The following is a 16792-nucleotide window of genomic DNA, read 5'->3' as shown; positions in this document are numbered from 1 at the left end:
TTTCATAAAGAACTCAAGCATCGGTGCTGAATCCATTAGCGACTGTTTAAACTCACAAATAAACGAAATAAAACGGCAACAATGCAAACTTTTTACGACCAACGATAGCAACATTAAGCCAAATACATTTCCACGCGACCCTCCGTCTTCCTAAACTCCAGAGCTTCCCGGCAGCTGCGCAGAAGCACCCCGAGACTGCACGGAGCCAGTACGCAGGCGCACTTAGGAGCGGAAGCAGGGAGGTGGGGCTAAACACGGAGCTGGGAGCGGAAGAGGCCTGGGCTGCTGGGTGTAGCGCTGAGTGAAGCACGGAGACTGCTGGGCGTTGGGTCTGGGGTCGGCTGGAGCTCAAAGCCCCAGACTCCGGGAGTCGCCGGAAGAAACTAAGGACTTAGTGTTCCGGAGCAGTCGCCGCAGGCCGCTGCTCCCTTGCCTGCTGACAGCCCCGTCGCCTGAAGATCCGGCACTGAGAGGCCTCTAGGCCTAGGCGCGGCCCGCGGAGCCCGACGCGTTGCTGCCGGTGCTGCTGTGAGTAATACGAGCGCCCTCTCCACGGTCGTTTACAGATTAAAATGGAGGAAATTTCGTTGGCTAACCTGGATACTAACAAGCTAGAGGCCATCGCTCAGGAGATATACGTAGACCTGATAGAGGATTCTTGTTTGGGCTTCTGCTTTGAGGTGCACCGGGCAGTCAAGTGTGGCTACTTCTACCTGGAGTTCGCGGACACTGGTAGTGTGAAAGATTTTGGCATTCAACCAGTGGAAGATAAAGGAGCGTGCCGCCTCCCGCTCTGCTCCCTTCCTGGAGAATCTGGGAATGGGCCTGATCAGCAGCTGCAACGCTCACCTCCGGAATTCCAGTAGCTGCAACATGAGAGAGCCTGAGGGTGACCAGGACAATAACATAGACCGGTCCTGTGGTCGGGAGTAGGTAGCTAAATAGGAAAAAAAATAAAAAAGAGAAAAGTCCCAATTCCCACTGAAAATTCATTAAAAGCCTTTAAAAACCCAAAGTGGAGAATTTAAGAATTTGGATTGTTTTGTAAGTATATTACTTAGGATCAGCTTTGAAACCCTGGGCAGGAGGAGCTGTGCATCTTGCGCGCCATGCAATGCAGGTTGATCTCTAAACACACCAGGACACCAGGAAGTGCACAAGACCCCTGTACTGTCGCCCAGCAGATAAGATCCTTTGGTTTCTTACCCTTTCAGTCTGCCTAAGCAAGGGCTTCCTGGATAACTGACACTTTGGACATAACTGATGGTCAGGCCTTTCTCCTTGGGCCTCAGTGGGACTGCTCCTCTGATCTCAGAGCCTTTGATTTGGGCTTCTCCAAGACAAAATGAACGTCAGGTATGAGATCTGGATATTAAGAATTTCAGTTTGGGAAAGTGGAGAAAAAGAATTTCCTGCTGAATCTGGTAGGGGAAGCTCTGGTCCTGGCTCCAACAAGAAGAAAAGGTGAAAGCCACCAGTTTCCCAAAGGTCCAGCACTTACAATGACTTTCACGGACTTGGGGACAAGGGCTAGCCTTTTGCTGAACAGAGCCCTCTTTCTGGCACCTCATCTGGTGGTATAGGCTTAGCAAAATGGACTCATTGGTTATCCAGGCAGGTTGAGGATTTGGTTATGGCCCCTTGGGGAGGTAGCAGGGGCCTCTGCAACTATGCACGATCGCTCAAACTGCAAGATTCATATCTGGATATATTACTCTGTGGACAGCAGTCTGGGGGGCAGTCATTTTCCTTCTCTGAGTTATAGTTACCAAGTCCATGGGTCTGACTTGGTCATTATGACAGATCGCTACCTGCCTTCTACCCTAGGGACAGGCCTCAAAATATAAAGGAGCATCATGGCTGTGCAGGAACTGTGGTTTGAAAGCTGAGCCCAGAGGGGACCTCTTCTAGCAGCCCTGAATAATGTGAATGGGTTAGTGTTAGGAGCCAAGGAGCAGGACTGGGTTTTCTCCCATCTGCCTGTGCAATGCCCTATTGAATGGCCCTGCTCCTTGGGTTGTGCAGTCACAGAGCTCTGCTCTAGTGAACATGTAGACTGTCGCCACCTTCTTTGCCCCTCACAAGGGACAGCCCTTTCCACTTGGTCCTCTTTGGACCTTGATTATAGAAGCTGTTGTTTGTTGTTGAAAGTAAAAGAAGTGCCCCCAGAAATCCCTTGGCTTCGAGGAATGGGATAGGGGAGAATGTGTGAGCTGCGTATCAGAACTACTCTCCATTTAATTCTGAGTGAGGGTTTATGAATTGTAGAGGGGTGGGAGCCCCAAGGTGAGCAGGAACGGTGCTGCTTCATTTGAAATGGTTTCTTACCTCATTCTGTGTCCAGTAAAGGTCCCAGCCTCATCTGTCTGGCTTGGCCCTGTGTTCCTCCCGTTACCTGCTCCACTGCCTATCTGGTGCGGCTCATGACTCCAGGTGCTGCCTGCCACTCTGCTTTCACAGTGACCAGTTTCATTTCATCTCTTGATGTTCCTGCTTCTGAAGCCTGTCCAATTTCCTTTTCCTTGGCTTCTTTTAAGTTTTTTTTTCCCTTGTTTTTGTGGGAGACTCAGAAGAATCTTTCTTTTGGCTCCCTCTGATGGAATTAGGGTGGGAAGAAAACCTAATTGTATATGAAAGGTAGTGTGATTCCTAAGCCTTTCTTGGATAGGACTGCCTTGCTAATATGCCTTCCTGCTGTGTCTTACGTCATGAGCAGTTGTATCTTCCCACTTCCACTCGGATATTGCTTCTGAGGACCAAAGCAGAAGAGCAGAAAGGCTAGAGACACATACACAGATGGAGTGGGTCCTGATCCATTTTGGCCGCGATGTATCCTTTCTTATTCCAGAAGAAGTAATTTGGACTGTATGGACTGATTTGGGTTACATACTCTAGAAGATTCAGGAAATCATAGTAATAGGGCCTCAAGACTGGTGATGATTGCATTCCCCCATAGAGTTGTCCTGGTCAGGATAGCGGCCTAGTTAACAGATTTGTCTTATGTCTAAGAATTGTGATTACTTTTTAAAAAGTCAAACCTTGACAAGCTAAAATAACTGGGTAATCGGCCCTTGACTTTTTATAGATAATTCCTTCTAAGGGAATGTCGAGGTAAGGGAGGGTGTAAGTGAGACTCTGGCCTACTTCCAGATAATGTCTGGGAAACAAGTTGAGGGTAAGGTCATGGTCCACTCTTCCTTCAGAGGGGGAGCTCAGATTGTGGCATTACCATTTTCTTTCTGGCCTTTGCTCCTGGTTAGAGGAGGAAGTGGAAGTTCATATTATCTGTCACTCTTGGTTTTTGTTTTCTGTCCCCCACTATTAGGGCAGTAGCCCCCTGCCCTGGATGGCTATGAGGTGGGCTGGAACAAACTAACGCCTTTCGTTTTGGTGGAGATAATGCTCCCTACCATAGTTGACATTGGTTAGGAACTCTCCCTTTCCCTACCTATCTTCCCTCTAACAGCAAAATTCCTATCCTTTCCTCCTCAATTAAATGTATTGATCACCCTGTAATTCTATTATGTATCTCTGTGTGTGTGTGTGTATGGGGGTACAGGGGTTCTCTACAAATTTTTTGTGGTTTGTGGCTTATTCTTCCATACATTAGTTACTGTCACCGCATGCCCAGGGGCCATTGCCTAGCATTACCGCATGCTGGGATCATTGGGGAAGTGTAGTGAAACTCACCCCTGTCCTTCGTTTTGGAGAGTCTTATTTTTGCATAAGTAGTCCGTCCTATGCAGATTGCTAACTGTGTATGCCCTTTGCCCCTGTGGCTGCTGGTGTATATAAATTGCATCCTTCCCCTTGATAAACAGTAATAATAAAATTTTTAAAAATGACTTTATTTGGCCTCTGTTAATCCTTTAAAATTGTAATGTTTTTCAGATATCGATAGTAAAATAAATGTTGAATTGCTGTGGAATCTTAGTCACTTCTTCCTGAATGGGAGTTCTATCATAAAAGAGGAACTCTGCCCAATATTGAGAATAGATAGAGGAACTGCTCAACTTTGTTTCTCCATCTAGTTCTGCAAACTTAGGTTTCTGCAACATCCAGTGAAAGAAACTGCATAGAATCTGCCCCTTCTCGTATGAGTTAAGAAGGTGGTAAAATAAATAATCCAAGCCTATCAGTAAGTGCCCAATGTGAAAGATGGTTCAATTTGAGTGGAACTCAGGGTATCTTAATATATATACGTTTCATCACCACTTCAAGCTAATATCCTTGCTCTACAAAGGCAAATGCTTCATAGGAAACATGAATTGGCCTTTGTAAAGATAATTTCTTCCTGAACGTTTGTATTTTTATTTTACCCCAACTCTTTATAAAGATTTTTACTTTGTTTTTCGAATAATCCTGAGAGTTTTCAATTCTATTTCCTAATCCAGAGTTAGAACACTTCCCCCAAAGTTGTGCGTATTACTCCTTAGTACTGATTAAAAAAAGACTTGTTTGCTAAATGTAGTTCATTAAAGAAATAAAAATTGAAAGTAATGTTTAGATGAATAAAAGATATAGACATTGAGCCAGAGGAAAAAGTGTCTTATGATACCTCACGGAGTCTTACAGACACGTAGCAGGGCATTGAGTCACCTAACATCCAAATGCAGCCGCAGCAAATACTTTTGGATCCTATTTCTCATGTTTAGATTTGAATTAATGTACTTAGTACTGTTAGTTTTCTGAAATGAGATGTACAAGACCTCAGTGCCTTGTTAAATTCACTTGATAGGACTTTTAAGATCATTACTTTTCATGTTTTCTAAATAATGATCTTTATGTTTGAAAAAAAGCATTAGGTACCTTTTAATTCCTACGTTTATATCCCTAGGTACATTTTAACAACAGCATAGAGCATGAGATCAGGAACCTAATAAATGGTTACTTAATGTTGACAAAGATCAAGACAGAAAATGAATTATGTCAAGTAGTTAAGTTTTCAGGAGGAGCTTTCTTTGCACACAGTAATAATTTAGTAACGCCTTCAACTTGGACCTATCTGAGGTACTTTAAAGTGTTTCTTTTATGTTTAAAAAAGGCATTTTGTGAAAAGAAAATGGCATAAAAAAGGCATTTTATAATAATGTGCTAAAACCCCAACATTTACACTTTATTAAATACCTTTTCACACTGGTCTTTAAAGTAATTTTCACAGTTAGTGAATTGCTGCTTCTCAGATCAGCTAGAGATTACTGGTAACATCAGACTTTGGACATTTTACGCTGTTGTGGGAGGTGCAAACTCTTTGAGTCTCATTTATGTTCCAAAAGATGCCCATGATGCTCTGGAGGAAAACATTGGTTGCAAGTGATACGCCTGTTTAAAAAGATACTACTGCAGATAAATCTGTAAATCTTTGGGGTTTTTTTTTTTTTCATTTTGAAAACATTTTCAGTCATACATTATGTGAGCCTCATTGGCTATGTGAGCTAAAAAGGACATACTCAATTTATTTTAGAGTTGAAAAACATGTTCAGCATCTGTGACTTGCCCACAGTTCAAAAACAAAACCAGAATCAATAGAAGCAAAAGCAGAATGCTGGAGCTAGGCCAGTGCTCTTTGTTGAAACAATAGAAATTTTAACCTAGTAAATGAAAAGACCGATTAAAAAAAAAGACACGCTAGGGTTTAAGTAGAATGAAAACTTTAAGGCAATGACTGAAAATATGAAAAAAAATCAAAAATGCATTTAAAAATATAAATCATAAATGACTCAAGCAATTATTTATTTTTTTAACAAGTGAATACATCTAGAACTTAAGAAGAAAATCCAGATCACCTCGTCTGTACCCCAATACACACATAAAACACCAGACACTTGGAATTTTAGTGCAGCAGAAAAAGAAAGAAAAAACTATGGCCCAAGTGTATTGTGAAGATAGATTTTGAAAAAATGAAGATGTTAGCAAACCAGATCCTTCATTATCAAAAAATCAACAAGCTGAGTTAATCCCAGAAAAATGAGATTTTGACTCATTCATCATATCATTCGGGGAAAACTGAAAATCTTGACAGATATAGAAAAATATTTTGTAAAATTCAATGTCATTTATTTAAAAAATAGTTACTTATATAGAAACTAGGGCTAAAGACCCCCCACACATTGATAAAGCCTGTATGAAAAATACACAATTGCTGTGCTAAAGTGGTGAACACCTGGAAGCATTCCCTTTACAATCAGAAATGGAAGAAACAATAGTCTCATATTCTCAGATGTTTAATTTTATAGATTCTGAACAGGCCACTGGAAGTAATGATAGAATGCAGTAAAGTTGCTGGATATAAGATCAATATCCAAACTCAGAATAATAAAAAGTTTTAAAAGTTACATATATAATGTAATGCAACTAAAATTATAGTGGTTCTATGAATTAATATGACAAGGGAGATGTAGGATTTTATGGAGCAAATGATAAAATTTCCTTCTGGTATGTTACAGAAAACCCAGCTAAATGGAGAGTGGCAAGATATTCATGGGTAGAAAGTTTAATATCATACAAATATATGAATTGGAAGTATCTTAATAAAAATACAAACACATTTTCATGAAACTTAACAAGCTAACTAATTGAAGATTTATATGAAAAGCAAGGTGCAAGGTTATCTTTTTAACGAATGTATCTTACATAGTGTGATTTTGGTGCAGAAACAGTGGAATAGAATAGAGAGTTAAGAATTAGGTGGAAAAACACATTTATGCTATCCTGTTGTATAACTAAATTGGTATTTTTGTCAGTGGATTATAAACCACTATATTGTTCTGAAATAGATTATCCAAAAATAAATAATAAAACTGCACTCCAACACAAAAATTTCTGTGTGCCTTTAAGACTTATTATGGAAAAGTAAAACACTAAACCTCTATAGGAAAATAGGATATGTGTACAATTGTAGGCAAAAGAAAATGTCTTACAGGAGAGATTGATACAGTGGACTAAAAAGTAAAACTTTTCGTGCTTCGTTATACTAGAAATGGACAAGAAATCCCTGTGACATACCAGGGTAAGTAGAAGCGTTGCAGTTTTATAATGGATAAAAGATTATTAACAGAATAATTATATAATTGACAAATGGATAAAATAAAAGAATTGCTCATTTATAGAAGAAATCCAAATGGCAAAAGATATGAGAAAAGTTCACTTATATGTAAGTGAATATAAGTGAATGGTATATTCACTTATACCATTCAAATGAAAGGTTTGAAGCTCTGGGAAAATTATATTTTGTGCCTCTGTAGATGGGAGAAATACCCAATTATTAACATAAAACCACGTATTTCCATCAGGAGGTGTCTGGATGGTATTGAAAGGAAAAGTCATTATATGGTGATCTTCATTACTGGCATAAACCTCTTACTTGTATTTTACCAGGTAAATAGATAAATAGGAATGTGGTACCACCGAGCTCTAAGAAAACAAACTCACTAACATAAAAACATCTTACACCTGAGAGATTAACCTCATATCTGTAGGATAAAAGTGAAGCTTTAAATAAATGGGGACCTCTCCACTTTTAATGTGTGTTTATTTCCTAAACTTACTCTTCTCCTGCTGGACTCTCCTTAGTCTTCCAGCTCTTTCTGTTTTCCAAAACGGGCGCACATGCCCGTTTTTACTTAAATCAGGTCCCAGTTCAGAGGACGCTTAGCTAATCGGCGTCTGCAGTTGTACCAGTTATTACAGCTCAAAGACTTAGTTGCAGACCAGCCACTTTTTACCATTTAAAGGTAGGCTAGTATTGGCCTTTTAAGTACTTGATTTATAGATAATTTTTTTTAATTTAAAGTGCTTGTCAGCTATATGATTTTATTAGACAATGCCACTCCAATAAATTCAATAAAAGCATTTTGTTTTAAAAAGCAATGACAGTATCTAAAAAGTCTTTACTTTTGTAGTATAAAAGAATGGTTTTGTGGTATTAATGGTGGATTTGGTATTAACCTAATACACAGATGGGGTGTTCAGGGTTGCAAAACTGCATGGTCTTTACCCATGATTAACAAATGACACCCATGCCTGCTGATAAGAGTGTATATACAGGGTATGGAAATGCCAAATGATCCTATGACCTTAATTATGTTTAAATAAAGCGCTTTGTTTTTTGTTTTTTAGCAATAAAAGGGACTCTTTAAGAGCATTTACTCATACCTCCCTCCTTTATAACTAAGAAAAAAAATCTGCCTATAACTTTTGACTCCTTCAAAATTTAAGTTGTCCCTTGGTATCCATGGGGGATTAATTCCAGGACTCCCATCATATACCAAAACCTGCAGATGCTCAAGTTACCTTTATACAATGGCAAAGATGAGTGAGTACAGTCAGCCCCCTACATCTGTTTCCCAACCACAGATGGTAACCGGTACAAGTATTTATGGAAAAAGCTGCATATAAGTAGACCTGCACAGTTCAAGCCCATGCTTGTTGAAGCATCAACTGTGTAAACCAATCAGCAGAGTTGCTGATGCATTGTAATTGTTCATTAAATGGTAGATTTTTTTTTAATGATTTTATTTATTATTTTAGAGAAGGGGAAGAGAGGGAGAGAAACATCAATGTGTGGTTGTTTCTCACGTGCCCCCTACTGGGGACCTGGCCCACGACCCAAGCCTGTGACCTAGACTGGTAGTCGAACTGGGGACCCTTTGGTTTGCAAGCCAGCACTCAACACTGAGCCACACCAGCCAGGGCTAAAGGGTAGATATTATTAAAACTATTCACTGTCATAAGAAAATCACAACACTTTCTCCATTGTTTAATTTTTCAAGTTTACCCCTGTTTGAAGATTAAATATGACATTAAACATGAAATATGCAAAATCACTTAAAATTATTAAAAGCTACGTATATACTACTAAATAAATAAAGTATATTTTGGAGTTGGGAGGGAGGGGCTAAAGTTGACATATATTAAAGGTGTTCTTGTTATTTCTGTTCTGCTTAGTATAGAATTCAACAATGATTCAACAGTTCACTTAGACTTTGCCTAATAGTTGGGAAAAAAGATTAATCTCATTCTTGACTACACAATAAACTCTGTGACCCAGTCAAGTTTCTTCATTGATGCATTAATGAACTTGAATGAAATAATTTCTTACTTCTATTCCACCTGTAATATTCTGTAATTCTATGACCTTAAGTATTGGACAATAACTAGCCAAATCTTTTATTCCCAAGACCACTTTTATCATCTAAATGCAGAGAAATTGGCAGTTCAATTCTGGGTTCCTTCACAACAGTCTGCGAGTTTCTGTTTTACAGATTGTTCCACATTTTGCTCTCAATCTCCATCCCCTCTTCGGTTCACAGTGTCTCATTCTCAGTTGTGCTCTCATCTCTGTTTCAGTTACAGATCCGAGGCCATACTTAGGTATTTCCAACTACATGTCCCACAAGAACCTCATCTTTCATATTATGCAAAAGTCAAGTCCGAGAAGCTTTATTTTCAATATATGCCCTGATGAACTTTATGCTTCTAAATGCTGCGAACTATAGCCCTGGAGAGAAAGCAGAATATAACTTTATATTCATTCTCTCTTTTAATCTCCAATAGGCCATCCTTAGGGTTTTTGGGATGCTGGACTTCTTTTTTTTTTTTTTTTTGGTCTGAGCTACTGTATATATAAGGTATTTAAAAATGTGAGAATTTAAAGACATTGGGTACCTTGTAATGCCTTCACAAAGATCAAAGTTTTCGAACCATTTATTCCTTAAATTATGGCCCTGAGATTTCTTACCTCAGGTGATATAAGAAATATCACCTAATATCTCTGCTCCTAAGCATTTAAAGGTTATATATTTCAGTATATGTTGCTAGCCTTCTGTTTGCATATCTTTGGGTCAGTTGAAAAAGATCCATCCTTTTGTTTAGGAGTTTAGTGTTCATTTAAAAGGGTTCTTATGACATGGACAAAAATGTCAGTCTGGAGCAATAGGTGGAAAATAGGAAATAATTTATCATATCACATCAGAATTAAGGCCTGTAATGAACTTATTAGTTCCATTTGTAGTATGGCAATTAAAGTATTTTTAACTTCTCTCAGATACCATTTCTCATTCTCTTAATATCAAGTGTTTTACAGTTCCATTCAGCTAAAACTTTGCTGTCATTGATTTACCCCCAACAAATCTAATGATTATTCATAAAATTTAAAAAGACTGATTTTTCTTATCATCCACTTATCTTCATTAGATCTGATAACTTTTTTTTTTAATAAAAGTCTTTTTTTTTTAAGATTTTATTTGTTTTTAGAGAGAGGGGAAGGGAGGGAGAGAGAGAGGGAGAGAAACATCAATGTGTGGTTGCCTCTCACATAGGCCCCACTGGGGACCTGGCCCGAAGCCCAGGCATGTACCTTGACTGGGAATCTAACCGGCAACCCTTTGGTTCGCAGCCTGCACTCAATCCACTGAGCTATGCCAGCCAGGACCGTGATAACTCTTTTATTCTAAGAAATGACAGCAGGCCACAAAAAGAATGGAGTAATAACACCATCTCTATCACAATAATACTGTACTGATGAAGAACATATAAAAGAGTAAAGACTCCACTTGGTTTGTCTAGTATGTATAGGTTGTTTAGTATTAACAAGGGAAAGAATAATCTATAATTTAGTCTAGAATCCCGTATGAAATTAATGTTAATTGGTCTGTAACAGTTATAATTTTTACTATTGGCAAAGCTATGAGATGGGCTCAAGGAGGCATGAGATGCCCAGAAGGTGGTATATTAGGGACATTTATTAGGTTTAGATGGGAAAGGATAATTAAGCCAGTTTATCTTATGAATGTATGCAAACATTTATCAGACCTTCTGCCCTAACAAGGCCCAAAGGGTTGTTACCAGAGTGAGCATACTTTGTGGTTTTCCTGGGAGAATCTGAAAACCAGTTACATTATTCAAGTGTTGCTAAGAGTGCTTCCTTGTCCTTTCAAAAATTTTATGTTTTAGACAATAAATTATATCATTACCATAGTTATATCTCACAGAAAAACTGAGAAATTTTTTAAAAATAGAGATTGAAGACCGAACTGTAATGGAGGTTGTGATAGTAAGTGTTTAAAGAAAGTGTTAAATGTGCATGTAGCCCTGGCTGGTGTGGCTCAGTGGATTGAGCGCAGGCTGCTAACCAGAGGGTTATCAGTTCGATTCCCAGTCAGGGCACATGCCTGGGTTGCGGGCCAGGTCCCCAGTGGGCACCACGTGAGAGGCAACCACACATTGATATTTCTCTTCCTCTCTTTCTCCTTCCCTTCCCCTCTCTCTAAAAATAAATAAAACCTTTTTAAAAAATGTGCATGTAGTATAAGATGATAATAGCATGTAACTAATCAGGAATTAGAAATAAAGTTTGAATTTGCCTTGACATATAGTCAAAAATGTAGAGTGGATTAGCTGATGGAATAATTTGGAATATGTGGAAAATTGAAGCTGTATGTGGGAAATATCTTTGAAGCTGGGTCTTCCATGCTTTGTGATTTGGCATAAAGAATAGACAAAGGGTAAACTGGAACAATGAAACAATACATCCTTATTGTCTGTTCTGGGAGTTCAACTGATTGCACTTGTGAGTGAAAGCAAATTATCCAAACTTCAGCCTTTACCTGTGACTCAGTGGCCAAACCATGAGCCATTTGCAATCTGGGACCCAATCACCCACTTTGAGGTGTTAATCATAAACGATGCAATAGAGCAGGTAATGTGTAGCAACTCACAGGAATTAGTAGTAGGCTGCATCACTGAGCAGACGGAGAGGTGTAGTAATTCAGAGTGACAGTGACTTACTATATCTTCAGTGTATAGTTAGCCATGGTTCTTGGATGGGGATAATGTTCCAGGCCTTAAAAGTACCTATTATTAATCGGTGCTTTTCAGTAGTTTCCTGCAAGGACGGGAATGTTCCATGTCTGGAGCCATGGATAACCGTGAGCACTCAGGGCAGTGGCAGCTCCTTCAGAGGTAATAGTATATCATGTAAATAGATAAGTGGGTCTTCTGTGAGGGACATTCACCTTTTTACCACTCTACCCCAGCTCCTGAGAGAGTCAGAGGAGAATTCAGATATATGTGTCCAGGTTTTCAATCTTCTATAGATAGCATGTCTCCTTATGCGTGTGCGAAGCTGCCCTGATCCCCACCTCGCCTGTTCCAATTCCCTGGCTTGCTTTCTGTCTGGTCCCATTTCATCCTAGTTTGCTGTGTTGAGGGTGGAGAAAAAGACCAGTTAACAATGGCTATATTTTATAAATACCAATTTATGTAACTGAATAATCCAGCTGCAGATATAATGATTGAGTCAGACCCTACGATCAGAAATTGGTTACTTCTTTGTAGCAATGAAAAACAGAACATCTTTCATTGGTAATAAGCAAATTGTCAAGAAACAACATAGAAAATTGAATCTTACGATAACTGATCATCATCATCTACAATTTAGTTCACCAGCATCAGAAAAAGAATGTTCTAAAATGCTGAGTTATCTGTATGTTCTGCAGTTCTCACTGACAGATACACAGAACATACTCATTAAGTGTTTGGAATTAAAAGAAAAATATCACAAGTCTCAGTGTGACACTGTGCCAGGAGCATGATTATGTATATTTTTAATCAATTTTTATATTAATTTGAGTGTTAAGTATGTTTTCATTGGGATATGTTTAATCCCAGTCATGAAAATGGAACGACCTCTCCGCCACTTTATATCTGAGGGACCTGAGGCATAGAGAAATTAAGGAAATTACTCAGAGTCACAAAGATTGATCCATCCATTGAATCAATTAGTGTCTATTTCTAAGAATCACGGCATTTTAAAATTATTTTTTAAGAATAGCTGTTTGTCCTTTTATGCCTAGTACATTGAGGACCCAACCAGTGAGATGATGTTTTTCTGTTTGGTTGCAAAATGCAAAGGAGATAGATTAATATTCATCTCATAACTTCCATTTCCTAAGAAGCATCTTAGCAATTAAAGTTTGATTAATTTATTTTTTCTTTTTGGGGTCAGCATTAATGAGATCTTAAAAACTTATAAAAAGCTAAAATGCTAGGTTATGAGGATAGACTATTACATGATGATTTAGTCACAAATTTTACATTTTAATTTTACATGGAAGAACAAAGTTATGACTGGGTAGTTTAATACAATAAAAGAAGAGCTTACAACAAATCATGCCATGCGCAATGAAGGCATCTAACAAGACTCGGAGAGCTACAATTAACTTTAACTACTGGCACAGGAAAAGCACACACCTGGCTTTTTAAAACACTGCTCATTCCTCATTCATCCTGTTGTTTATTTTTCCCACTATGCTTGCTAAAGTGAAGTTCACCCTAAACTTTTACCAGCTCTAGCATATCTGTTTCTGCCCAGATGGACACGGAATAGACTTTAAACCTTGATGAACTTCTTTTAGTGACCAAATCTCAGGTGTTTTTAGAGCAGCAGATAACGTCATGTGTCTGATAAACGTCACGTTTGAATAGAATTTTTTTAAGTAATTACTTTTCAAAAGAGTTCACACATTGGAAACATTTTTAGATTTGAGCACAAAAACAGTTCATTTATTAAGAAAATAACAGCTAGATTATAAATCACTCAAACCATGATTTTAAGTGCTACCTACTTACTCCCAGTGATTTTGTTCTTTGTTTTTAATTCTATGGCTTTGCAACAGGTCAGCCAACGATGGAGCAGTTCAGCTAGTGAATCAGTAAAATGGCTTCTGAGTATCATTTAATGGAAAGAGCTTTTGATCTAAAAAACAATTCAAGTGCAATCTCTGAGAAGAACCAGATCAATGTATTAGAGTATTTCCAGGTAAATTTTGGGGACTGAGTAAAGCCCCAGATTAGGAATAAGGAGCAGACAGTAATACCAATTCTGTCACACAAAAAAGCCATGCGATCATTGGCAAATAATTTCTCAAACTCACATAAAAAAAAGGACAATAATTTCTACCATTGCTCCCTCACAGTGATGTTGTCAAAATGAATTAAAGTCAAAACTATGACTGGGCTTTTTAAACATCACTGTGTTTTATTCCTGTTTGCACTAAACCGGTCATTTACACATGAATATTGCAACTGCATAGCCGCTGTTCACTGATATCTTCAGCAGGAGAGATCTGGTGGAACATTCACAAATTGCCCTCTATTTAATGTCATTACATTTTGATTTTACTCAAAGGATACACATCAATTATGTTTTCTAGAAGGAAAAAAATTACTTGTCTGCAATGTGTTATTTCTTTGTTTATTTGGTAATTTAGACATATAACCCAGTATTGCAATGATTTCATAGTAAGATTGTGTAACAAGACATCTTTCAAAGAAAAGTTGGCAATTCATTTTGCTCTTACAATATTTTTAAAGTGCATGTAAGTATGTAAGTGTAATTACAAAATATTCTTTACCATGTGACTGGTGAAGGAGCTCGGCCTGCGGAAAGGAGAACTTGCTCCTTAACGCCTCCACTTGTTCCGAAGGCCTGTTCGTTGTCACAGAATTGCCCACATCTGTGCTATTCTAGTGCCCGCTTCAAAATCATGCTAACTTTCAGCAAAATATCACAATTTCACTTTTTCCATCATGTTTTTACCCGTGTATATTTTTTAAAACATGAAAAAAAACAACTAAATAATTGATGTAGCTTTCCTCTTCTGTGTTCTTTCTCTTACCAATTATCCATTCCATTATCACATAGTGATATGAGAAGTGAGTGGCCTCTCATTAGCAAACTATATAAATGTACAGACCATATTTTGGAAAGCTAAGAAATAATGTTTCTCTATACATACAATTCAATCAGTCCAGTTAAATATTACATAGTATTTATAGTAATTTTCTCTAATTATGAATATTGCAATTATGATGTATCCACAAAGCAAGATATTTCTCAAAAATAAGTTTTATTTTCCTAGCCTTATACTTTGGGGAGGTCAATAAACTCAATTTAACCTTTCATGCTAAGGTTTAAATCAAGGAAAACCTTAGACTGTAAATGTCCTGAAGTTAGAGCATCTTATTCAAGATCGTACACTGAGTATATAGGATGTTTTGTTGTTACACAATGATTTTGCAACAGAATCATTCACTTATTTGAAAGTAATTTTTTGTTCCATCATTTTTTATTTAGTAACAGAATCCATCCTTTCTGCATTTAGTCTTAATGGACTTCCCCCCCCCCCAGTTATCAAAATTGTTTTTGTGTTGGTGCAAGATAGTTGGTTATAAATACAATATAAATTAAAATAATGGAATTACCGTATCCTTTTATTTAAAACTTCTGGCTACCCAACACAATTAAAATTGGTAACTATTTTTACATATACCTTTGATGCTACAAATATTTCTTCCCAAATAAGAAGCAATTATAACTTAAAAGTTTGAGTCCCAAACATCAATATCTCTAAGAATATGTCGTGGTGACTGCTGACCTGGAAGTTCTAGTTGAAATAATGGTCAGTTGTTTATGGCAGCATAGTAAGTATGGCACGGCTCTCTGTACAGTCAGTCTCAACAGGCTTTGGTTACATTTCTTTTACACTGTAGGGTAACTGTCTCATCCCTGGGCCTTCTCTCAAAGATCCCAACATGCCTTTTTGTAGCCCAATCATTACAATGCGCTTTCCAAATTGGGGGAAAACCATCTGGCTCCTTTTGCCAGATGTGATTTACAGACAACTAGACAAAAACTTTGTTTAATAGAGATTACATTTAAGCTGAATGGTTCTAAATTAGTGCAGCTTTAAGATGCGTGAACGAGCACCCTGCTATTACCATAAGGAGTCAGCCCAGGCGATCTACATCGATGTTCCCTCGGTGAGATTGGAGGTTTGATGAGCTCGTCCGACTCTCAGCCCACTTGAGCTGAGTTTCTCAGTCGAGTCACCTCTGTGAGTCTAACAAAAGCACGGAGTTATTGTCCGCAAACATGAAAAAAGAAAGCGACGTTTCAGAGCCGCATCTGATAATTTTCTCACGAGCTTGGTCAAAACTGAGTTCAGCCTTCAGAGAGACGGTCCTAGGCAGTGGCAACAGTGCGGGGGCTCCCACATGATGAAAACCTGGGTTTGGATCACAACTCTGTAGCCTATCGTTTTGCCATTTTACACACTAGATAACTTTTCTGAGCCTTGATTTTTTTTTCCATGTGAACAATGGGATTGTAAAACCAACTTTTTATGTTGGTTGTAAAGATAAAAATTTATACACGAACACAATGTTCAATGGCTTTGTTAAAACTCAACATATGTCTATTTTCTGGAGTAGCAAAACCATCTACTCACTGATTTCTCACTTTAACCTTCATTTCATGTACCTGGTAAACCACCAAAGTTATCTGCTTATAGCAGAGGCCCTTGTTTGAGTCAGAGGTACCCCGGATATGTCCAGATGCTTAGTACATCCGGGCCATCAAGATTCTTCTAGGGGACACATCATGAGGAAATACTGTACTTATGGGCTGAGTTATGTCCCCTCAGAACTCCTGGTCATGGACAATGGTGTGGCAATTGTGGGGGCAGGGGAGGCGGAGAGTGGAGGTGGCAGACAATATCGAGGGGATAAGTAATGAAAATACAATAAAAAATTAAAAAGAAGAAATAAAAATATATGTATTTCAAAATATATATGTAACACACACACATATCCCCTAGTCCCCCAGTACTTCAGAATCTGATTAGATTTGGAGACATGGCCGCTAAAGAGCCAAGGCAAAATGAGGTCATATGGGTGGGCCCTACTCCCACATGCCTGGTGCCCTTATGAGAAGAGAAGATTAAGACACAAG

At 38.3% G+C, this 16792-nt stretch overlaps 1 protein-coding gene across 1 annotated transcript; it reads left to right on the top strand.

Annotated features, from left to right (window-relative positions):
* The first annotated feature begins 249 nt into the window (after window positions 1-249).
* On the top strand, window positions 250-3845 carry ATXN7L3B (ataxin 7 like 3B). The gene has a single exon (XM_045184724.2). The coding sequence runs from the start codon at window positions 573-575 to the stop codon at window positions 864-866; it is 294 nt and encodes a 97-aa protein (XP_045040659.1). The 5' UTR covers window positions 250-572; the 3' UTR covers window positions 867-3845.
* Window positions 3846-16792: the final 12947 nt, after the last annotated feature.

This window comes from Desmodus rotundus, chromosome 3 (genome assembly GCF_022682495.2).
Source record: "Desmodus rotundus isolate HL8 chromosome 3, HLdesRot8A.1, whole genome shotgun sequence".
Lineage (NCBI taxonomy): Eukaryota > Metazoa > Chordata > Mammalia > Chiroptera > Phyllostomidae > Desmodus > Desmodus rotundus.
This window is presented reverse-complemented; position numbering and strand designations above follow the sequence as displayed.